Genomic DNA, 25,688 nt, shown 5'->3' on the forward strand with positions numbered 1-25,688 from the left:
ACAGAAGCGACTGCAACAACTACCGTGGAATCTCCCTCCTAAGCGTCACTGGTAAACTGTTCGCTCGCGTCATCCTTGGCAGACTCCAGAAGATTGCTGACAGGGTGTACCCCGAATCGCAGTGCAGCTTCCACGCAGAGAGGTCTACCATTGACATGGTCTTCTCTCTAAGGCAGCTGCAGAAGTGCAGGGAGCAGAGAAAGCCACTCTACATAGCCTTCATCGACCTGACCAAGGCCTTTGACTTGGTCAGCAGGGATGGTCTGTTCAAACTGCTCCACAAGATAGGCTGTCCTCCATGGTTACTCAAGATGATCCAGTCGTTCCACGAAGACATGAGAGGAACCATCCAATATGACGGCGCATTATCGGATGCTTTCAGAATCAGGAGCGGCGTCAAACAAGGATGCGTGCTTGCTCCGACATTGTTCGGGATCTTCTTCGCACTCCTCCTGAAGCATGCCTTTGGATCTTCAACAGAGGGCATCTTGCTGCACACAAGATCTGATGGGAAACTGTTTAATCTTGCAAGGCTGAAAGCTAAGTCTAAGGTGCAGGAAGTCCTCATCAGAGACATGCTGTTCGCAGACGATGCTGCTGTAGTGTCTCACACAGAAGACCAGCTTCAAAAACTGCTGGATCAGTTCTCCAAAGCGTGCAAGGACTTTGGGCTTACCATCAGCCTAAAGAAGACAAATGTACTCGGTCAGGATGTTGCTGAATCCCCATCAATCAGCATTAACAACTATACGTTAGAGGTCGTCCACGAGTTCGTTTACCTCAGGTCCACCATCACTGACTCCCTGTCGTTGGACACTGAGGTAAATAGGAGGATCGGAAAAGCGGCCACAACTCTGTCCAGACTCAGCAAGAGGGTGTGGAATAACAACAAGCTGTACACTCACACCAAAATGCAAGTCTATAGAGCCTGCATCCTCAGCACTCTCCCTTATGGCAGCGAGACTTGGACCCTGTATGCCCACCAGGAAAAGAGGCTGAACGTCTTCCACTTGTGCTGCCTCAGGCGCATCCTTGGAATATCATGGAAGGACAGAGTGACCAACACCGCCGTCCTCAAGCAAGCTGGAATCCCAACCATGCACACCCTCCTCAGGCAGCGTCAGCTCCGCTGGCTTGGCCACGTCCACAGGATGAATGATGGAAGGATTCCAAAAGACATCCTGTATGGTGAGCTAGCCTCTGGCAAAAGACCTCCTGGACACCCCCAGTTGCGCTACAAAGATGTCTGCAAGAGAGACCTCAGAGAGGTAGAGATCGAGCTGGACAACTGGGAAGAACTAGCAGACGACCGCAGCAGATGGAGGCAGGAGTTACACAAGGGCCTTCAGAAGGGCGAGATGAGGATCAGACATCTAGCAGAGAAGCGAGCGCACAGAAAGCACACTAAGGACTTGCCAGACACCCACCACATCTGCAAGAGATGAAGCAAGGACTGTCACTCTCGTGCGGGTCTTCATAGTCACAGTAGACGCTGTAAATGAGATCCTCAATTGAAACTATAAAGGGCGCAATCCATAGTCTATGTAGACTGAAAGATGCCTACTAAATCACTAAGAATTATTTACAACTACTTAGAACTATTTACAATATAAACAAATGTCTACCAGTGAACAATTAACTACAAGAACGGGAGCTCCAGCAACTGACAGCTTGGCAAGAAGAAAATGAGTGGAACGCGAGGTGGGTGATGCATATATTGGTCACCATACTGGTGCCACTCCATGGGGTGCTGCTCTGACCCTATGGTTGCCAGCTAGGGCAAAAAGTTTTCCAGCAACCAGGCATGCACCAGTTCACACCCATTTTGAGTGATTGCTCATGTGCATTTCAAAGAAGAGGTGGGCTTTTCCCACCTCTCCCCCATACCCCACATCTCTCCATCAGGGGAAAAGTAATGGGCCAGAAGCTGCTGAGTGAGTTTTTTTTAGTGGAGAACAAAAAGTAGTCATGTAACACTTTAAAGACTAACAAAATAATTTATTAAGTGATGAGCTTTTGTGGGGCAAACCCATTTCCAGATCTGAAGTTGGTCTGCCACATGAAAGCTCGTCACCTAATAAATTATTTTATTAGTCTTTAAAGTGCTATATCACTGCTTTTTGATTTTGTGAAGACACAGACTGACACAGCTGCCTATCTGTAACTTTTTTTAGCAGCGTACAGCTTGTTGTAATAAGCTATAAATCCATTTTTCTATTTGGTTCATGACTTTTAAACGTCTAGGAAAGCTATAATTTTAATTTCCTAAGCTTATCTATTTAAACTCTTGTGTGGGTTGCCTTTAAGGATGAAGATTGAAAGATCAGGCATAAAGTGCTTGCTTTGTAAAAAGTGTTCAGCCACAGTGATATGCAGTGCTCTCTCCCCTGAGCAGAATTAATTTTTTGTGCACCGATATTGAGGTAATGTATGATATGGCAACTCCATATCTGTGCATATAAAATTCATGTGGCAGACAGGAGGCTAAGGGGTTTGTTGTATGGGAGGCAGCAGAGGATAGGGGTGCAAGACTGTGTGGGCTCTGGCTGGGAATTAGGAGCTCAAGGCTGTGACAGAGGTTTAGGGTGCAGTGATGGCAGGGTTCTCACTGGGTATACAGACTATGAGGTGGGACCAAGTTTGGGTTCAAGGGGGGTGGTCTAGGGCTACTGCGAAGAGAGGGGACTCCCTCCAGCTCTCTCTCTTCACTGCAGTACCTGGATGGAGGGAACGGAATCATCTACCTGCCAGATAGGCCAGACTGGGGACAGGGACAGAGCTCCCAGGAGTTAGAGTTGGGTGGGGATTGGGCTGCCAGGATAGGGTCAGGGTCAGGGCCAGGTCTGCTGTGGCAGGGGCCAAGTCAGCTGGAAGGAGGGCTAGGTTGAAGCCAGGAGTGGGGAGGCCGTCCACAGCTGCCACAGGTCCTTGGCCAGCATGGTGCTAAATAGGAAGCTGTTTGGACATGTGGCTTACAAGAACTTAAGTGATGATGTTTTTGTCTTTTATCATTTCCTGCATGAGTTTGTTTGAAAGTGTACATTGCTTGGTGTTCCGCACATAGTTGTTTTTGGTGCATTTAGTGCACTGGATAATCATTATGCTCTTGAATGAATTCACACAGAAAAAGGATTAAAAGACAAAAAAACTGTACCATTTGTCGGTGAACACCTTCCACAAAGCAATACATTTAATATTAAACATTTGCTATGACTGTTATTTTAGGCCAGTGGTGGGCAACCAGCAGCCCACTGGAGTTCTATGAATGGCCCGCTGGACATTTTGCTTACTATTGCCTATGTGGAGGGTTGCCACATTCTGTTGGTTTCAATCCACGTAGCTTTTTTTCCTATCAGTATTACTAAAGTGATACACATGTAAACCAAGGACATGTGAAGTGACGTGTGCTCACTATACACAACACTGACTAAGAGCAGTGTTGTCTCTTTGCAAAGCACTGCTTTGGCTCAATTGGCATACCCTGTAAATTGTAAGTACACAAGCACAGCTAGCAAAACTATTCTATCTCAGAGACCGTCTTGATTACAACAGTCTTGCTACACACATAGATGAAGGAGGCTCACTCATGCTGCACACTCACTAGCCTAGGTTGTACATCACTGTTTTAGGCCCATTCCTGCAAATGCCAAGTGTCTCTTGCAAGTCATTCCCAAATTAGGGGAGTGCACTTTTCAGGCAGTGCTCAGAACACTGGAGGACTGGAAGTTTTACATGGATTATAGGTACCCAGAAAAAAAATGCCTTTTTATGTAATGGAGAGCTAAAAATCAATGACATACTTCATCTAATTGATATAAAATATTTTATTTTAATATTTTATTAAGAATTTTATAGATTATGCAGAAAATTGGTATTTGCAATATAATGATTTACAAAAAAAATTAAACCAAATAAAGATTCTTACAGAATGCACAACATTTTTAGTGATCGTATGTGAAAGACATGTTACACAGAATTACTTTAATGTCCTTCAATAATGAATAATAGACTAGTGTCCCAATATTGCAAAGAGATCATACAGACAGATGCATATGCACGCAGCCCCAATTACTTCAACAGGAAAGGTAGGGGGTGTGGGTGGGTGGGTGTGAGAGAGAGAGAGAGGGAGAAATGGCATATGTCTAACTCCAGTACACAATCTAGTGATCTGGATCTTGTGTAAACATGAAAAGCTTCTCTTCTAAATGGATGGGACATACTAACCATTAAGGAAACACACAACCTTGCCAATCATATATTGGACATTTGCAGAAAACTGACTTTCTGCTAATTCAAACAAAATTTAAAACATAGTGTACAGTATTTTAGATTATTATGAAATTATTCATTCAAAATTTAAACATTTTTTATCCAGCAGCTACCTTTTATTTTTTGTTATTGACAGAGGTTTGCAACCAATCTCAGGTGCTGAATTGTTTTGAAATAACAGATATATAATAATAGAAAATATTTAAGCACCAAGACTGCAAACAAACATTCCTTTGCCATTTATAAACATAGATCCACATTTTTCATATTAGTTGCCCAAAGTGACATACCTAAATTCATATTAATGCATACAGAAGTCTTCTGTATCTACACCCCATTGGTGCTGAAAATCAGACCACTTATTTAGGTGCATAAACATTCATTTCAGCACCTAAATACAGGGATCCAAGACTACATGTTTCTACTCTAAATGCTATGAGAAGTTGAAAGATTAAATGGGAAGAGTAAAGTCATTCTTACTCTCTTTCTCACACATGTAGTTCCACTGACATCACTGGTACTCCTCACATGAGTAAGAAAAGCAAGATGAGGCCCAGAGCTTGTAACTGCCCTACACACATACGAATCTAGTTCTGCCCATTGTCCAACATTCAGCAAGCACTATAGTAATTTCAGATATCTGACTTCCATAACACACACTCTGGAAAATGATGATCCTTAGGTTTATCAGTATGCTAATACAGCAAGTGTCTAGTAAAACACCTCTTTAATATGACCACCACTGTATTTAGCGCTGTATGGTTACACTGGTTCTGACGGCTGGAATGGCTGCGGCTCGTTCTCTTTCTTTAGCAATTTCCATCTCTATTTTGGCCCTGATTTTGTCCCAATCAACTTCCAGCTGTAAGAATAGGAAAGATAATGGATAGTTGTTAACTAACATTATATTAAATACATATTAATGAATAACAGTATGATGGCACAAATCACAGAGGCTGTGTCTACACTTGCACTCTTCTTTCAAAAAAGGCATCCAAATGAAGGAAATTGAAAATGCAAATGAGGTGCAGATTTACATATCTGGTGCCTCACTTTCATATTATTTCCAAAGACGAAAAGCCGTGTTGATGCGGCTTTATCAAAGTAAACCCCATCTTCAAAAGGAATCTTCTTCCCTTTTTTATGGGAAGAGGGGTTCTTTCAAAGATGGGGTTTACTTTCAAAAGAGCCGTGTCTACAAGGCTTTTCTTCTTTCAAATAATATGCAAATGATGCACCAGATATGTAAATCTGCACCTCATTTGCATTTTTGATTTTGCTCATTTGCATGCTTCTTTCGAAAGACAAATGCAAGTGTAGACACAGCCGAAGTGATCCGCTCTGTTATCATATAGGTCTCCTCTTGGTGCAAACATGTAACTACCATTATTGCTAATGCAAGTTACATGTGTTTATCAGGTGGAGTCTCTTTTCAATGGCCAGAATCTAATGGACAGTATGCTATCAGAGATTCCTGCCGTTGAAATGAAACAGACTGTATACTTTCCAACAATTATTAATGTCTCCTATCTGGTGAGAAAATATGCAACAATGAAAATAAACTTAGTTGAGACGACTTGACATCTTTCAGCTTAAAATTAAATCTGTTTGTCTTTTCAATCAGAATGCTGCCACTCATTCATGGTACGTTGAACAACTTCTCTCTGCTATACCACAGTCCAGAAATCAAATTGATGGCATGTACATTTCTCATTGGATATAACAGAAATAGCATTGTCAATACCCGAATTCTGCTCTGATGATAAATGTTTCAGGTTTTGTACTAGCATTTCTCTAGTGGTAGAAAAACATCAGCCTGAGGCAATGCCCTATTTCAGTGAAACTGTGAATACTGGAATACTAAATTGCAAGTTGGCTCTTGAAGGGTAAGTCATTTCTTATCTTCCATCAAAGCTGGCACTGAACTAGCATCCTATTCTGTTCTCGTGGTTTTGAAAGCACCTGTGGACTTAAGGACTGTCTTTCTGTTTTGTTTCCTTTAATGAACTATCTATTTAATTACTCTTTTTATATATTTTATGCCCATCTGTAAATAAGATCAGTTACCTATTTCAGGCTGAGCTCATCTCTGAACTCACCTACATTGGCTGCTTCTACACTGTCACTCTCCTGTTGGAGGTGCCATGGTAATGGGGCAATTCGAAGCAGGTTAATGAGGTGCTAATGTGCATATTCAGTGCTTATTAGCATAATGGCAGCCATGCAAACTTCAAAGTGCAGCTTTTGAATTGCAAATTGACAGTGAAGACAGGACAGTTTTGAAATAAGCACCTCACTTTGTCATTCCCTTACTCCGATCTAGTTCTGAATGTCGAAATGAGGTGCTTATTTCAAAGCTGACCCCATCTACATTGTCAATCTGCAATTCGAAGTCTGCACTTTGAAATTTGCGTGGCTGCCATTATGCTAATGAGGCACTGAATATGCACTTTAATGTTTCATTAGCATGCTTCAAATTGCCTCATAACCATGGCACCTCCGACAGGAGAACTATAGTGCAGAAGCAGCCATTGTTAACTGTGCACATTTTAGGAAAAAATTCATAAGGAGCTGTGAAGCATGACAAGGAAAAGGTGAATTGGCAATTCTGTATACAGCACAAGGCAGAAATGGTTGGCCTCTGAGACATGTTCTTTATCCTTTGGTTGCCATAATTTTGTGTTAAAATGTATATCAATGAATGACACTAGACGGAATATTAACTTTCTCTCCATGTTGTGTAGCCCTCTCTACTTTCAACACAGATGTAAAAAGGTGGAACAATGACTTGGAAGACAACAGAAGATCTGGCACCCCAGGCTAAGCAGCCAATTCAAACCATTCTTGCCTTTCTGCATCTCTACCAGTCCCATGTTAAAGAAAGAATGATGAGGATTTCAAAAGCTGGGTATAGTTTAGGACAGGTGTCAAGATAATATATTAGTGTATACTGCAATTCTGCACTAATTACATTCAATTACGTAGCCAAAAACTTACAGAGAGGTAGCCATGACAGTCTATCATCACAGAACAAAAAGCAGTCATGTTGCACTTTAAAGATTAGCAAACTAATTTATTAGTGATGAGCTTTCATGTAGCAGACCCACTTCTTCAGATCTGAAGACTGCTTTTTGATTTTCTATAGCCAAAAAGGTAAGAAGTCTATTTGTTCTCATTTCTGTATCCTCCTCAGGCCATTTTATTTTAACCCCATTTGTTACTGGTTATATCTTATCATCTGTCTTAAGGTTTCATATTTCTGCTCTTCTCTCATCTTAGAATAACTTTCTCATGAAATTGATAGTAATAGCAAAGCTCCTCATAGACTTCATGGTGGTCCCAGCGGATTTCTCTCTCAAAACTCCTACACTGCACTACAGAATCACATAATAGTAAGACTGGAAGGAACCTGCAGAGGTTATCTAGTCTAGTTCTCGGCATTCATAGCAGGACCAAGTGTTATTTAGGTCATTCGTAACAGGTGTGTGTCTAACCTGCTCTAAAAAATCTCCAATGATGGAGATTCCACAATCTCCGTAGGCAATTTATTCGAGTACTTAACCATGTTGATAGAAGAATCTTCCTCATGTTCAATCTAAATGGCCCTTGCTGGAATTTAAGCACACTGCTTCTTCTCCTATCATCAGAGGTTACTGAGAATATTTACCTTCATCCTACATGTAACAACCTTTTATGTATTTGAAAACACTTATGTCCCCTGTCTGTCCTCTCTTCTCCACACAAAACAAACCCAGTTTTTTTCAGTCTTCCCTCACAGGCTGTATTTTCTAGACACTTAATCATTTTTGTTGCGCTTCTCCGGATATTCTCCAGGTTATCCTCTTCCTTCCTGAAATGTACTATTCAGAACTGGATCTGTCATACTTTAGTGCTCTTTAGCACCTTGAGCTGTGTGGCAGGCTTCTTACTTCTGATGTAGTTAATTTTTTTTGGTGTTAGTTTGTGTGTCTTTTGCTAATTGCCCTTCAATTGCTTTTTGGGCTGCCTAATTATACTTCTGCACGTTGACATGCCAAAGTTTATATTTCTTTCTATTTTTCTTGGTAGGATTTGACTTCCAATTTTTAAAGGCTTTCATTTTGTCTTTAACTGTTTCTCTCATTTATGCTGCTGTTGAGCCATGGTAGTGGTTTTTGGTCCTCTTAACTTCTTTTAAAATCTGGGATATACGTAGAGTTTGAGCCTATGTTACAGTGTTTTCAAAATATTTTCCTGCAGCTGCCAGGTATTTATGTATTGTGATTGTTCCCCTTAATTTCCATTTGACTGGCCTCCTAATTTTTGTGTAGTCTCCATTTTTGTGTGAATACTGTGGTGGCTGTCTTTGCTGTCTTCTCTCCTATGAAGATGTTAAATTTATTTATATTATTGTTCTACCGAGCAGTTCTGCTATATTCCCTTCTTGGACCAAATCCTGTAAACCACTTACACATGATAGAATTCTTCAGTGTCCCTGCTCAGTTGGTCAACAAGGATCTGTTTTTTTCTTGTGAGGTACACAACTATGGGATGGATCTTGTGTTGAATGCATCATTTTCATTCTTGCTTGTTGCTATAATACATCACTTTTGTCTATGATGACCTGAACTGTTTGTTGATGGAGATGGGGCTAGTTACCATTTCAGAGCACAACTTACTGTTCTCAGCCTTAGTAAGTTATGCACAGCTTCTACTTCTGGAAATTGTAATGGTTAAGCTTTCAACTTGTCAAAATACGCTGTCCATGCCAGGTTTGAAAATGTTTGTTGGACTGTTGCTGATGGGCTTGGAGAATTGAACACAACTCTGTGATGCTATGCTCCAGATATTTTTATAGAAATGTGTTTCTTAGTATCAATATGTATAACTCAGATAGGTGTTATGCAAAATAGCGCATGTGACCTATCCTTGGAGAGACTGTGATCAAGTCCCTGTAACTGAGCCATCACAGAACTGAGCTGTTCTCAGTGTCTATGTTACTCTGCTGTAGGCTGTTATCCCAAGTCTGTGACTCACTTGGGGAGACCAGAACCTCTGGCTCAGCAGGACAGGGTGGTGGAGTGCCCCAGAGGGCAGGCAGGCTTAGTGGCATTATCAGCACATCAAGGCTGCATCTGCACAACCCCTCCCTTTCAGAAGTGGTATGTAAATGCTGTGGATTGGAAATGCTAATGAGGCGCTGATATGATTATTCAGTGCCTCGTTTGCATAATGACAGCCACCTGGAGCACCAAACGTACTGCTTTTGAATTGAAAACTAGCCATGTAGATGGAGTTCCTTTGAATAAAAACCCAGTTTCAAAAGCACCCTTCTTCCCAAAGACTCTAACACAAAGTGGGTCCTTGCCCAGGAAAGCTTATGCTCCAAAAAATCTGTTAGTCTGAAAGATGCCACAGGACTTCTCATTGCTTTTGCAGATACAGACTAACATGGCTACTCCTCTGACACTAGGTCTCATTTGTAATTCTTTTCCAACCAGTGCTGGAGAGATCTCATTTTGAGTCAGGCATAATACGTGAAATACATAGCTATGGTCTTGAGACCCAGTAGTATGAGATTGAATATACTTCTTTGACATAGAAACTGGTACAGTAAGGCTATGCTTGATACAGTCTTTCTTCTGGCAGAAAGGCTCCCTTTTTCTGAGCGTCTAAAACTGCCCCAGTGAAAAGGAACTTTTCTGGGGGTAGTGAAATCAACTTCTTCTAGTTTGCTCCTTCAGAAAGGAAGTCACTGGCTAATTTTCTTTGATTCTCAAGGATGAATTTTGCAAATACTGCCATCTTTTCCCAAAGATGCTATTGGCAGCATGTCATTGCAGCTTGGAAGTATATGCCCAAAGATGCAAATTAAATTACTTTGCTACTGGTCCTTATTGGTTCAATGCCTGAAGCCCCTGCAGACTTGGCAGCAGTCTTACCTAAAAGCTTCCCTCAGGCACTGAGAGAGCTCAAAACAGGATTACTGAAAGCTATAGGCTTACCACAGGCAGTGCAGGGCTTGAGCCCGGTGACAGAGGCAGGCACTGGCACTGGGAACCCTACAAGTTAAGTGTGTAGGCATATAAGCTATATAAAACCTAAAATTCTAAACCTAAAGCTAATTATAACAACTATTTACACAACCTAGAATGAAAAAACACAAGGAAGCCTATGCTGTGAACAACGTTGCCTAAGCAACGAACTAGTCCAACAAACAATCACAAGCAGCAAGAAAGAACTGAAGGAGAACAGTGTCAGCAGCATCCAAATACATGTGTGTCAAATACTATACAGTTAATCAATGCAAACTGGTATTTTTGTTCTAAACTAAAACGAGAAATATAGGTATTCTATAAAACCGTAGGTCTATGAAATCTGTTACAGGTATATAGAATATAGAGTATAATTTTTCATGACTGGCACTTAATTTTTCTTCTAAATAACGTTACTGATGGTTACTGACAATATTCATACATGTGACTGAAGACATCACGCAGTACATTTTCAATCCAGCTCCCTGTTCATGAACAAAATTTATTCCCCAAAATAAAGGCCCCTACATGTTTTCAGGATGCAAAATTTACACAGACTTATTTTGTGTTGCCAAATAAATTGCATTCACAAATGTGACTAGTTCCACATCAAGATACTCAATTGTGCTTACAGTCAGATAAAGATGTGTGTAACAACCAAGAATTGCATGTATAACTGGATTGAAGCAAAAATGTACGATGAATGTTTTTTGCTGGAAGTGTAGGCTGACCCTCTGAAAATGTAGGGCTAAGTTTCCACAGAATACTTACACCTTCTGCATACTGCAAAAAGCGCTGATTGGTTTCTTTTTTACCAAAGTCTTCCAGAAACTTTTGTCGATAACCCAAAACTGTGTCAACATGTGTCTTGTGCTTCACTGCTAGTTCCAGTGCCCTGGAATAAAACAAAAATAGGCTTGTCATACTGAAAAAATACCAACATAATTACATTACTTTGGTTGTATAAAGAAATCTGTACAGTGATTGTGCTGGAAGTTGATCTTCCTGATACAAGGTGCCAAACAACTGTGCATTAGTATTAATTGTAAGAGTTTAAAAGTAACCAATTTTTCCTCATATACAGTTCACTCTGTTATGATATATAATTAGTATTTTCTGTTGCAACCTAATCACATTATAGAAATATGACAACAGGATTTTAAGGAATTAAAAAAAACACACACCCTCTTTCCTTTTGCCTATATTACTAGCAATTAGAAAGGGTAAAATAACTTTTAGTGAAATTATTATGGCTATGAATTAAAACAAAATCTCTTGGTTCTTGGACACCATCTATTTTAACATGTAGCACATGCAAATGAGCACTTTTAGAATATCCTAAAAATGGGAAGCTTATAATCCATTGCATTATCATGATATGTCTTAGGTTTATATTTGCTTTCTTTGGACTGATATAAAATTAAATTTAAATATCTTAGAACATTCTATTCATTATTTTCCAAGTTAGACATTCTTGGCAATATCAGCACAACACAGATGGATATGTGCTTGCCAGAAAAAATAAAGATTTTAAGTTAATCTACCTGTAATTGTTAGCATTAATGAAGCCCATTGGGCAACATTCTTTAATTGTTAGAGTTCTCCCCATAAAGTACATTTCCAAAAGAAAACAATTCAGATTGAAGGGTGATTTGCTGATTTCTCATTTCACCTTCATTTAAGTACTCAGAATGAACAGTATTAAACTGAAATTACAAGCAGTATCAAGTAAGGTTTTGTATTATGAATGAAATTTAGCAGTTCGTAGTAGCTGAACTTTCTTCCCTGTTGAAAATAACACTTAAATGATGACACAGAAAGAGAACCACAGGAATTCTAGCAATGCTGCATTGACATGTGGTTTGCTTAGATAGATGTATAGTCTATATAATTTACTTTAAGCAGCCAGAACCAAGAGTACATTTGGAGCAATATTTAGACCAAGCTAGACTAGTAACTGGGCTGCATTATTAGCCCTCCTTCATTTCAGTGGGCTGCAAGATTGTGATCAGGACAGTCTCCCGGGATAGGGTAGTTTTGCTAACAACACTTAGGTACCTAGAATTTGTGGGGTGTGCCAAGTGAACGATAGCAGCGCTTTGGTTGAATGTAGAGGGAGCACATGGCTTTCACAGCCAATATTGTGTGTAATCAGCACGTACCTCAGTTCACGTGCCCTTCCTTTATTAATACTGATAGGAAAAAAAGCAATGTGGATGGGAAACAGTGGAATCTGGCAACCATGCAAGTAAGCAGTGGTAAACAAAATATCTCACAGGCCACACATACAACCCTGATGTGGCTTGAAAGCTTATGTTTCTCAACAACAGCAAGTGGCCCAATAAAAGATTTCACCTCACACACGTTGGTACGTGTGGCCTTTGTGCTGTAGTTTGCCCACCACTGATGTAGACTATGAGTCTATTACAAGTTCAAATGCTACCTAAATCTAATGCAGTAAGGAAGGCAAATTTTCCTCATTATATATAGGAAGTACTATCTCTATGTTAAGGTAGCCAAACTCTACTTAGCTCTAACTTTCAGAAGATTATTTGGATGCTGAACAGTTGTGGCATGAGAATTTGAACTTGGGGCTAAGTATGCATTTTTTCCTAAGGCTGTTAACAGTGGAAAAGTTTGAGTACAGAGAGGTTCAGTCTTCTCTTTTCAACAACACAAAGAGCCACATTTTTAAAGGGACCTTTAATTTTGTACCCATAATCAGCCATGGTGAGGACAGAGTGGGGTGTCTCTGACCAAAGACGCCTAAACATACTGTCCATGTGGTCAGGGAAGATGGTTTCTATGCTGGTGCGAGAGTTCTTCTTAACCTAGTCCCTAAATCTTATTATGGGAAGAGGAGTCATTTTTGAGAGCTCCATCCTTTTGCTTACTTTGGAGGACTCAGATAGCTGGGAAAGAATTTTCAAAATTGGGGATGTTGATGATATGGGAGGTGGCAGACAATAAGCAAGGGAGCATAGATCTAGCTCTGCTGGTCCCAGGATATTACAGATACAATATCTTTCATTTGACCAGCTTTCTTGTTGAGAGAGACAAGCTTTCAAGCTACACAGCTCTTCTTCAGGTATAGGAAAGACAAAGCCAGTGTTACTGCAAAATTCAAGATGGCTCTGCCTTGAATGTTTCCTTATAATATGTCTAACTACTTAGGCTAAGCAATCTGCTCCACCCTTCCACTTTGCTGTGACACTGGAAACATCTTTTCCAGACCTAAAGAGTCGTCTTATGTGACTTGAAAGCTTATGTTTCTCAACAGAAAGTGGTCCAATAAAAGATATCACCTCACCCACCTTGTCTTTTTAATCAGTGAGGGAGGCAACCTGCCATTTCTCTCCTTCCCTGCTAGTACTAAGAATTTTCTGCAATAAGATGGGGACTTGGCAGCTCTCCCCACCCTTGCAGATTCTCCACTTTCCCCATCTCTCAATCAGAGAGGGCGGTGAAGCATCCTGTGGAGCCAGAGCCTTCTCTCCTTGCGGTAGCAACAGCTTCTGTAGGATTTCCTGGGTATGCAGATCCCAAACTGTGCTGGGATGAGGTTTACACTGCTGCGCACACATATGATGGAAATTTGAAATATTTATTTAAAAACAAAAATCCATACCTCATTTTCTCCCAGAGATGTAAAGATGACAGTCAGCATGTAACTATTTTAGGCACAAAGATACAGTAAAGCTATTATCCAGCATGTGGATCACTGGCACATTCTACCAACTGACGCATGGGGCAGCTGCCCTGCTCAACTAACTGGAAATTTTGATTATCTGGGAACCCCTGGTCCCCATGGATGCTGGATAATTATGCTTCTACTGTACTTCAAAACAATTTTGATTTGTTGAATGCACATAACTCTGTATAGAGTCATGAAAAGTGCCTCTGGGTGTGCTGGGTGTGTTGCATGGAAACAAAGGGCAATATGAAACACTGACATTTCACCTTAAATATAGCAATAACACGTATAGATTCTAACGTTTCTGTATTTCTGTAATTTGATGTCTTTTATATACCATCATTATATACATCGTCATCAGACACAACGGACTACCTACTATATACGAACATGATATATGATTTAACTCACTGTTTCTCAGGGTCCAGGCGAATAGATTAGTCAATTAAATATCTAATTCCCTAAATATTTAAAAGTTAATTTTAGTAAGATTTATTAAAGGTATCAGTTACAGTATGTTGACAGAAATACTACCTATCCCAGTTATAGAGGTTAATGTTGACTTGAATAGCTTGATAAATAAGGCCTGCTTGAAGAAGCAGCATTTCAGCATCTTGTATATTTCCACTGAACAGAAGTATGTGAGCCATTCTTGATTCTTTTGATGGAAGTTCTTTGATAAAATTGATGTACTGAACTTTGTCAATCTGTTGAAATAAAATGTGATGGTTTAACTAGAGAAATAAACTAATAAAATTAGCATTACAATGATTTGGTTAAATCTCATCTACTTACATCACCAATTGATGCATAGGCTGTTTCTGCTGTTGTCATATCCTTATTGGCCACCGCCATAGCAGCTAAGCATGCCCACATTGTTTGATCCTAAAAATAAGACAAACTACAAATTTTACAAAGATAATTAATTTTATACTTGGGAACTGTGTCCCCTGCTCACTATGCTCCCCACTGCCCCATCTCTTCCAAGGGGGGGTGGAGGGGGCGCGCAAAGGCAGGGAACTGCATAGTCAGCTCCGCCCTTCCTGGGGGGTGCAAGATCTGAGCAGCTTTGTTTCCCAAGCCCTCTCCCCTCTTCTACCCCACCTCCTGTGCTCATCTGTCTGCTGCCCAGGGGGGTTTGGGGGAGGTTGCTGGGGGAGGCTCCAGCAGGGCAGTAAGGGAAGCAAGACAGAACTGGGGTGCCTTCAGCAGTGGGCAGGAAGAGAAGCTGAGAGCAGCCACTGCAAGGCCACAGCAGGCAGAGAGGATGTCACTCAGAGCCGAGCTCTGGCTGATGCTACTGACTCCCCACGCCCCTCAGTCAGGCAGCAGGAAGCGGCTCCCATCAGTAGCAGCAGCTGGAGCTTGGCTGTGAGAGGTGCGTTCCCTCCCCAGCTGAGGAGATGGGAAGGCCCACACAGAGCCAAACTCTGGCTGCTGTTACAGATGGGACCTATGTGCTTTTTGGCCTGGGGAATCAGTAGGTGAGAGGGGCCAGAGTGGGGCAGGAGTGGAGGCAGGGAGAGAAGCCTGGCAGAGGGGGAGGTGCCAGGAACGCTGGAGCTAGCCTTCCTGCGGGCTCAGGGAGCCACACAGCCAGCCTCAGCCTGATCAGGGAGCTGTGCAGACAGCCCTGGCCTTCCCAGGGTTTCCCCCTCACGTGGCCTCTCTCCCCAGCTCCACCCCCTGGGCAGGAGACAGATGTCATTTGAGTGATGATGTCATTCTGTCACCTGGGAGGAAAAAAAATTATATAGAGAGATTATATGAGAATGCAGTTTCTCTCTTAGCCAGGTTGTTCAGCTACCGAGGAAGCTGAGTTTTTAAAAAATGTTAATTAAAACATGTTCTCTGATATTTTTAAAAATACACCTTTTATACTAAAGTATCTAGGCTCTTAGAAGCAGTCTGAGAGTGCAATCTGATACATTAGATACAGTCCAAACTTAATGGTCAGTGCTTCTGTACAAATACTTCTCATGTAACTTTGCAAACCTGAGTAGTCTCACTGAGTTCAGCAAAATGTGTAAAGTTAGTCTAAGAGCTTGCATGAGAAGGGCCTTACATCCTTACTACACTTTAACTTGAAAAACAAACATAAATCCCTTGAATAGTAGGTCCTGGATCATTTGTTGAACCTCATGAGGTAGTCTAGGTGACTGAAGCCAAGAGCTCTGCCTCATGACTACTGCTGTGTCCAAGGCTTGGGCAGCTGCAGCTGCTGTATTTAATACCATCTGGACAGAAGCTTTTGCTGCTGCTTACCCTCCTCTACAGGGGCCATGAATTCAGTTCTGCACCGGGACAGCAGAAGTTCCTTACATTTCATCATGGTTGACCAGGAATTAAAATCATAGTGACCTATGAGCACCTGATGGCTTGATACTCTCAGCTGGATGCCCCCTATAGAGTGCTGCTTCTTGTCTAATAAATCCAGTTTCCTTTCCTCTCATGCCTTGGGTGATGGCTCTTGTTGCATATCTCTCTTACTGGTTAGCCGTCACAACAATCAGGGATCTGTTGGTACTTGGTGAATACAAAGTACTTTCCACCCACTTCATTGTGAGCTGGAGGTATGCCGGGGTTTGGCACGGAGCACTTATGGGCTGCAAGAGGGCCTTATTGAAGGGTAGGGCCACTCTTGACAGCACCGAAGACGGTACTATGTCTGCCAGGGCAGGAGCTGATTCTGTGATCTCCTCAACCTGGGTTCTGGGGCACATGACACAAAAGCTCTTGGTGAGCCTTAAAGTCATTTTGCATGAGCTCCATGGCAATTCCTTCCTCATTCAGGAGGGATGATGATGAGGCCTGCACCAGAATCAGGCCTTGTATGTCCTTCGTTGCCAGTAGGTCCCCTACAGAAGTATCCTCCATGTTAATGATCTCAGGAATGGGGACCAAACCCCTTTCTAAGAAGGTTGGTGGGGTGCTCTCAACTCTGATGGCAGAGTGGAATCATCGTGTGTGGAAACCCTGGAATGGGTGGACAACCCACAAATTCTACATCAGCCACTAGAGTGGTATTTGCCATTGAGTTCTTGGCCATGCCGACCGAGTGAGTCTTTGTGCCATTGATGTGGAACATCTATGGTCAGGTTGGTGCCTGGTCCTCCAGGAGATGTATGAATCAGCCTCTGAACCCGATCCAGAAGATCCACTACTGGGCAACCATGGCAACACAGTGCCCATCAGTTCTAGAGTTGTGAATGGCGCTGCTGTGGCAGATGGGACAGTTGTGTCACTATCTGCCAAGAGGGAGAACATGATGGAGTATGGTGCCATGCCCTCATTGCTAGTTTTTCCAGAACTGGCAACTGCCTCCTTGAAAGTACAGGACTTGAGAAAGATGGCAGCACTGCGAGGCCTTGAAGGCTCCTCACTCCCTCATATTCCTCTGGTGTTGATGACAAGACCAGGGCTGTATTCTGTCTGTGGCTTCCCTAGGACGGGAGACAACAGACAAAAGGCTCAACAGACCCCTTCCAGAAGCAGAAGTGACTAGGGCTGATTGTTGATGGATGCCTCAGAGTGCATTTGGGGGTGTCTTTACAGAGAGTTGTAAATCTGGTCCAAATGTTTCAGTTTTGTGGCACCAGTGATGGGGAATGGTGCCAAGTGGCTGGTGTTGACTTCCTACTAGCCAGAAGATATACTGGTATTGGGTAGTAGTGTGTTTCATCTGTATTGGGGATCTCAAATCATGGTATGCCTCTCTTAAGGAGACCAGGGAACTCCTGACTTATGAGGTACTCAATTGCTACTCTGGTGATAGGTGAAATACTGCCTACATGAGAAGGCATTTGGGTATGCTATTTCTCTGCTTCCTTGTACTGCATTTAATGTTCTTAGAAATCTGGCACTGTTCCTGAATATGGCCCTCTGCAAAGCACTCTAAACAGCCATTATGCAGGTAACTTACCAACATGAGTTTATGGCATGAGTAATTAACTAGCATGAGCTTTTGAAGCCCTGGGACAGTGGCATGCCCCACAGTCCCAAGTAGGCTAACCCCTTTGGCCAGCCCCTCAGGCCAGGATCTCACTCGTGACCGTAAGCTATCCTACACTACCCTGCCTACCAGAGACCTCCAATCCATTGGACAGTTTGCAGCGATTGCCCTGGGCCCTGCTCTTTTGGGGGGTCCCTGCGTAAGGAGGACAGGGGACTGGGTGGCACAGAAGTCAGAAGCAGTGCCATGAGCCCAATTCTACTCCATCTTGCTGGCTCCTGGCATTGCTCGGGAGAAGAGGGGGTGAGGGTTGTGAATAGAGCAGAGCTGATTTGGGCCAGGGTGCTCCACTTCCCTGGTCACAGCTTTTGAGTGCAGGTAGGGCCGACAGAGTGGAGCAAGCTGCTGAATCTGTCCACTTCCTGTGGCTCCTGCTGCCCTGGTGAGTGCTGTGTGTGCGTGCGTGCGCGCATGTGTGTGTGGAGGGGAAGGTGAGACCTTCTGCCACCCCATTCCAAGCTCTCTGGTAATCCCGAGTCACATCTCTGAGAGCAGGGCAGAGGAGCTTTCGTATTTTATAACTTTTGTGGGGGGTGCAATGGGGGCAGAGTAGGGGTGGAGCAGGGCTGAGACTTGTGGGAATGGCCCTGAGGGGAGTATTGGGAAAGGAGCAGAATGAGGGTAGGAGGAGACCAGGGGTGGAAATAGGGCTTTGGGAAAGGGTAGAATGGGGATGGGGATGGAGCAGGGGATGTCCATATTCTCCCAGGCACGGTATTGCTAAGTACTTGCTAATTCACTCTATTTACAGGATAAAGAACCATTCAGGATTATCATTTGCAAGCAAGAGATGACCAGCATTAAAGCAACTGTCTCAGGTGGTAAGAAGGAACCGAGGGACTGACTGGTTGGCAGGTGCCTATATGGTATGCCATGAAGACTCCACTCCAGGGGCCAGGAGATGCCTGTGGATACCACTGGGAGCAAAAGTTCTAATGACAGCATCTGCAGTGGGTGCACATCTACTTTGGAATGGACATGAGCAAGTATTCGAAGAACTGTGAGTTATTTTTGATCATATTGCTTGTCAAAAGAACCCCAGGTTCTCCCTCAATTCAAGTTTTGAAATAATGTAAACACCTCCACCCCGGCCCCATATTACAGCTATCCTTAGTAGTAAAACTTCGCTCATCTCTAGTATTTAACGTGGTAGTTATGTGGCTTCTAGGATATTAGAGATAAAAGGCAGATGAAGTAATATATTTTATAGGACTAACTTCTGGTGGTCACAGAGAAAAGTTTTTAAAGCTTACACAGAGCTCTTCTTTAAACTATGGAAATTCCAAAGCTTTTCTCTTTCACCAATAAACAGTATTACCTTATTCACCTTGTCTTGTTGGCAGGTAGGTAGGGGCATCTGAAAAAAGACTGATGGAAGGGAGTAGGAATGTGGAATGCGGTGTTAGCCAGAGAAGGCAGGAAGAAAAGATCTTTGCAGCTTTTAATAAATTTATCTTTTAATTACCTCCCAAAGTCACTGAATGCAATCCAGCCTTGAAAACAGTGAATAACCATGAAAAGCAGAGGTGATCGGTGAGGAGATTCTAAGGGGTTCCTATGCCCCTTTACCTCATACCCCTCCTTGTGCTGCCTATGTCCCACCTGCTTTTTCCTGTGAAAGAGCTGCACTGCTTCCGGTGAGTGTGGGGATAGTACCGCCTTCCCATGGAGCAGCACAGCCTAGGAGTAGCACTTCCAAGCCATGCTGTTGTGAGGGAGAGGTGGGACTGCCCCCATACTCATCAGAACTGGCCCCATGCTCACAGGGAGTGCAGGGGGTGGGGGCAAAGTGGGGGTATGTATGTGTGTACATGTGGCCCCCTGTGCATGTCCATGCCTCACCTATGAAGAAAAATTATAAAATACAAAAAGACCTCTGACTGGGAAGCTGTAACTACATTTATATGGAAAGGATATTATAAATATTACCACTTGATACAGATGGTATATGTATGTGTGTGATTTCCCAGTACTTTACAACTTACAAAAGGATGCAAATAAGTCTCAGTCTCTTAAGAAGTGATGCAATGAAATTACTCTGTTATTTCAGTCGGTGCTACATCTGTAATTATAAATACTAATTCCCAATTGTGAAATATCAGAATAAAAACATTTTTATCCACATTCAGATGAGGGAAACAACTAAATATAAACATCACAATGTATCCCAACTTAGCTCTATTATGTATATTGAACACGCAATCTAAATAATACAGAAAATAGAGAATCAGAGAATCATAGAACACTAGGACCGGAAGGGGCCTCGAGAGGCCATCGAGTCCAGTCCCCTGCCCCGACGGCAGGACCGACCACTATCTACACCATCCCTGATAGACATCTATCTAATCTGTTCTTAAATATCTCCAGCAAGGAGATTCCACAACCTCCCTTGGCAACTTATTCCAGTACTTGACCACCCTGACAGTTAGGAACTTTTTCCTAATGTCCATCCTAAACTTCCCTTGCTGCCGTTTAAGTCCATTGCCTCTTGTTCTCTCCTCAGAGGCCAAGAAGAACAAGTTTTCTCCCTCCTCCTTATGACACCCTTTAAGATATCTGAAAACCACTATCATGTCCCCCCTCAATCTTCTTTTTTCCAAGCTAAACAAGCCCAATTCTTTCAGCCTTTCTTCATAAGTCATGTTCTCCAGACCTTTTATCATTCTAGTTGCTCTTCTCTGGACCTTCTCTAATTTCTCCACATCTTTCTTGAATTGGGGTGCCCAGAACTGGACACAATATTCCAGCTGAGGTCTAACCAGCGCAGAGTAGAGCGGTAGAATGATTTCTCGTGTCTTGTTCACAACACACCTGCTAATGCATCCCAGAATCATGTTTGCTTTTTTTGCAACAGCATCACACTGTTGACTCATATTTAACTTGTGATCTACTAGAACCCCTAGATCCCTTTCCGCTGTACTCCTTCCTAGACAGTATTTTCCCATTCTGTACGTGTGAAACAGATTATTCCTTCCTAAGTGCAGAACCTTACATTTATCTTTATTAAACTTCATCCTGTTTACTTCAGACCATTTCTCTAATTTATCTAGATCATTCTGAATTATGACCCTATCCTCCAAGGTAGTTGCAACCCCTCCCAGCTTGGTATCTGTAGCCAGACAAAGTCTCCCCCTTACAAGCCAGCTTGCTCGTTGCCCCCCCCACTGAGGAGCACACAGGGCACGGAAATGGCTGCTGACAGCACAGTCTTTGATGCCCTCATTGAGGCCCAGATATGCTAGCTTATCGTGACCCTGAGAAGCAGAAAGTACAGCTAGAAGGCTAACAGGCCAGACTGTCAACATGAGGCGGGGGGACCCTCAGAAATCACCCCAGCTGGCACTGATCAATATGATGCACACACACAATCACCCAGAAGGGGACGTGCCCCGCCCGCACAAAAGAATGTCCTGTACTCCTAAATTGTTTATCTCTTGTCTTACAAGTGCAAACTAAGTAGAAATGCCCTTGTAACAAACTGGAGTCACAAAGACAGACCAGTATGATCTGGCACCATAGATAAGAAAGATAATACATAACCCAAAAGGGGTATAAAAGATGGGTCCAGCAGAACTTTAACTTTGAGTGCATTCAACCAACTACCTGCTGGTCGGGTCAGGTGATTGCCTCCCGAGGTGCACTACTGGGGACGCCCAACCTCGTATTCGTCTTTCCGCGGAATTGAGTGACCGATCCAGCTTGGCTACGCTGGTATCGAGAGACGCAGAGAGGGTAAGATACACCCATGCTAGGTCTCTGACTTTTTTTTGTGCACAGCTAAAGAATTAGAGCTCTGTAACTAGATGTCATTGTACCAAGATATCATTGTGTTAGATGGTAACATATCTTTGGATTGGATTGTAACGTAACTTGTTAACACCTGTACTTTGCTAGCATATAAGAAGTAAACAATAGCCTTTTGTAACCGCAGGCTTATAACTGTAGCTTAATAAACTTGTAACTAGTTAAGGTCCAAGCCTAACTATTTTGTTAACCCTTTTGTCACTGCAACACAGCCGGCACAACAAAAGAACTTTAACCGTTTGGTTACCACAGCCTGGCCGTGGGTGAGTGTGCTAGGAGCTGCCTGCTCTAACAGTAAAAAACTGGGTTGCTTAGGACCCAGGGGAGTACCTCACCACACATTACCTGGCCACCGGCTAACAGTATCATCTGCAAACTTAATAAGCATGCTTTCTATGCCAATATCCAAATCATTAATGAAGATATTGAACAGAACTGGTCCCAAAACAGACCCCTGCGGAACCCCACTTGTTATGCTTTTCCAGCTGGATTGAGGACCATTTACAACTACTCTCTGGGTGCGATTAGCCAGCCAGTTGTGCACCCACCTTATTGCAGCGCGATTTAAGTTGGACTTGCCTAGTTTGTCGATAAGAATATTATGCGAGACCGTATCAAATGCTTTACTAAAGTCTAGGTATACCACATCCACTGCTTCTCCCTTATCTACGAGTCTCGTTATCATGTCAAAAAAAGCTATCTGGTTGGTTTGACATGATTTGTTTTTTACAAAACCATGCTGGCTGTTCCCTATCACTTTACTACCTTCCAAGTGCTTGCAGATGACTTCCTTAACTACGTGCTCCATTATCTTTCCTGGCACAGAAGTTAAGCTTACTGGCCTGAAAGTTTTAAGATATGGATTTGTTTATAACACATCATAACCATATACAGTAAACACTCAATTTTAAGGACCCTGATTTAGCTGACTTTGGAAACAATGGACAACCCTGTTCCCAAAATCTACTGGGGTCTGTAAAATCCTAATCCCCACCCCAGTTTCAGCCCCCCCCCCAAAAAGTTAAGAGACTTACCACTGCTGCCTAGAGGAGAGCCACCCCTAGAGCCACACATGACTGGAAGAGCCGCCATCAACTCCAGAGCTGCCTCCCACCAGGGGTCTGGTGAGACCCTGGTTTTTTTGTGGGGTGGGGAGGGGACTGGAGCTGGGGCAGCCTAGCGGGTGGGTAGTAAACCTTCAGATTTGACAGACTTTAGGGATTAAGGGACAACCCTCCCCCCATTAGTCTGTTAAATCGAGGGTTTAATGTATAAGGTAAAATTCCTTTATAAGTGTTCATGGAGGAGGAAAAATACCTTTTTAAAAAGTATACTACAATACTCACCTCATCTACTATTGTTGTCTAAATTATCAGAAATAAAGTGAAAAAGAAGATGATGACAACAAAAGGGAAGAAATAATTAAAAATAATGGATGTAACTGTATGGAACAGAACATTTTTACAAAATTGGCTATGCAAGTGTCTACTCCAGACAACATTTGTGCTCATTACTAACTTTACTTTTGTGAATTACACTGATGTAACTACACAAGTAAAATTAATCACATCTGTCGCTTGGTCTACAGTAGGAGGTTAGGACAAATTTAGCTGATGTAAGTCGATTTTCTAAGCAAATAAGCACACACTACAGGATCTGTTCATTGATTCTAAGAAGTCTGAAGGTCACCTTTAGTACTCCTGCTTTTCACAGGGGAACACCACCAAAACTGAGCTTGCACAACTGATGTTAGGCTGGGGCATATAGAACAGTGTGAAATTCAATGTTCTCACATAGTGTCTCAATGTGACAACTCTGGCCATCACTTTCAGCTTTGCTGCTCTCCAGGTGTGCAGGAAACAGCCCAGGAAAGTTTGAATTTCATTTCTTGTTTTGCCAGTGTGGCAAGCGGAGCAGGCAGCACACTTTAGTAGCACACCTCAGCAGCACATCTGGTCATGAATTCCCAGGTTTGCAGACAAGCTCCAGCATGCAGTGTGCAGAAGATCCATGACCTTCTTGCTGTGTGGGGTTGTGGGGAGATGAAGCTGTGCTTGCAGAACTATGAAGTAGCAAAAGAAATGCAGACATCTATGGCAAGATCTCACAGGGCATGATGGAAAAAGGATATACTAGGGATGCTTAGCAGCGCTGGGTGAAAATAAAGGAGCTCAGGCAAGTGTACTATTAGACAAAGGAAGCAAATGGACATTATGGGTCATCGCTGCAAAGGTGCCGCTTCTGTGAGCAGCTGCATGGGATACTAGGGGGGGCCCAACCCCTGTCCCCAAAGAGCCTATGAATACCTCTACATCCACACATCCAGTCTGGAGGAGGAAAGCACAAGGCGCATTGTCATGCCCGCCCCCCCACACTCGTTCCCTTTCCTGGGCACCTGGGGGAAGGGAAACGTTCAATGTCGCAGCAAAGTAGGGAGGGGACACATGCAGTGACCACAACTACCACAGCCCTAAAAGCCACCATGCCCCCCCTCCTGGAGCGTGCAGAGCTGCAGAAACTGCTTATGGAATCACAGGCTTGAAAGCATGCCCCAATCTCTTCCATACCATCACTGTACACAAACCGAGTCAAGCAAGTGCCTTAAGACCTCTGTATAGTACCTGCTACACAGAGGATGGTTAAAAGCCAAAATCCGTCCTTGTACATAACACCTCTCTTGTTTGCAACAGAAGCACTTTCATGAAATTCCTTTTGTGTTGTAAAACATATCTCATCTACCATAATGTTTAGTCTTCGCTTATGTTTTGTTGCAGCGTGTTCAGTAGTGGTCTCTTTGACTACCACTCACCACTGCCTCCAGTTGTTAGACAGGCACAGATCTGAAGGAGAAAACAAATCTGGGAAGATATGTTCCTAGAGCACATGCAAGCCGCCCACATGGACAGAGCACAGTTTAAATATGTGTAGAGGAATCACACTGGAGGAATAGGGTGGATTGGGAGGACAGGAAACCGAACTGGGAGGAGAGCACAAAGAGATCATGAAGTCCAGACCAAGGAGATGTTCAGGCTGATGGTGCAGCAAATTCATCTTCTGAGGTGTTAAGTGCAGGAGCCCCTTACACCATGTGAACACATGCCCACCTTACCATGTTCTGTACCCTCTCCCACATCACCACCCCAGAATGAGGAGGAAAGGAAATTAAGAGCAGCCTCACCTTCCACTCTTGGGGCAGTTCTCAGAGCAGAAGGCTGACATTCCTCAACATGTGTTAGCAAAATGACTCTTGCCCTTGCTTGCCCACTTCTTAAGCACCTGTGATAAACTCATTTACTACGTGCTTCATTTTATCCCCTAAATAAAAATGATTGAGCTCTCAAAAACAGTGGATTTACTTGTTGTGTTGCATAGAGGGAGGGAAGTTCACAGGGTTTACTGTCCAGCACGCATCATACAGATGACACCTCCTTAACAGCAGCAGACATGACTGTCATGTTGCTGCCTAATCATTCTTAAAGCTGTTTTTCAAAGCCTCCCTGATCAGCAGTGCCCCTTGTTGTGCTCTCCTTATTTCCCTGGTGTCTGGCTGCTCATAAATTACTGGCTAGGTGATCTGCTTCAGCCCTCCAGCCTGGCATGAAGTTTTCCCTCTTACTCTCACTTAAGTTGTGGAGCACACAGCAGGCTGCCACCACAAGGGGAATGTTGCTGAGGTCTAACTGAGTCAGGAGTCTCCTGAATCCAGCTTTTGAATGGCCAAATGCACATTCTGCTACCATTCTGCACTTGCTGCCTGTGTATGGCTTCATTAGCCAAGGGAGCAAGAGGTAATCTGAATCTCACAGGATCACTATTCGCATCTCCACATCTCCAATGGTAATTTTCTGGTCTGGGAAGAAAGTTCCATTCTGCAACTTTTTGAACAGATCAGAGT

General features: G+C 43.0%; 1 protein-coding gene across 1 annotated transcript in view; it reads right to left on the reverse strand.

The window, feature by feature from the left end:
- Positions 1 to 3,809: 3,809 nt before the first annotated feature.
- IFT80 (intraflagellar transport 80) overlaps positions 3,810 to 25,688 on the reverse strand; it is a 139,933-nt gene continuing 118,054 nt past the window's right edge. Inside the window, exons 18-21 of the mRNA XM_075003704.1 lie at positions 14,773 to 14,862; positions 14,512 to 14,684; positions 11,055 to 11,178; positions 3,810 to 5,131 (exon numbers count right to left, since the gene is read on the reverse strand). Of these exons, the coding sequence (XP_074859805.1) occupies positions 5,018 to 5,131; positions 11,055 to 11,178; positions 14,512 to 14,684; positions 14,773 to 14,862 (501 nt within the window). The 3' untranslated portion in view covers positions 3,810 to 5,017. The remainder of the gene's footprint in view (positions 5,132 to 11,054; positions 11,179 to 14,511; positions 14,685 to 14,772; positions 14,863 to 25,688) is intronic.

The sequence above is a fragment of the Carettochelys insculpta genome, chromosome 10 (assembly GCF_033958435.1).
Source record: "Carettochelys insculpta isolate YL-2023 chromosome 10, ASM3395843v1, whole genome shotgun sequence".
NCBI lineage: Eukaryota > Metazoa > Chordata > Testudines > Carettochelyidae > Carettochelys > Carettochelys insculpta.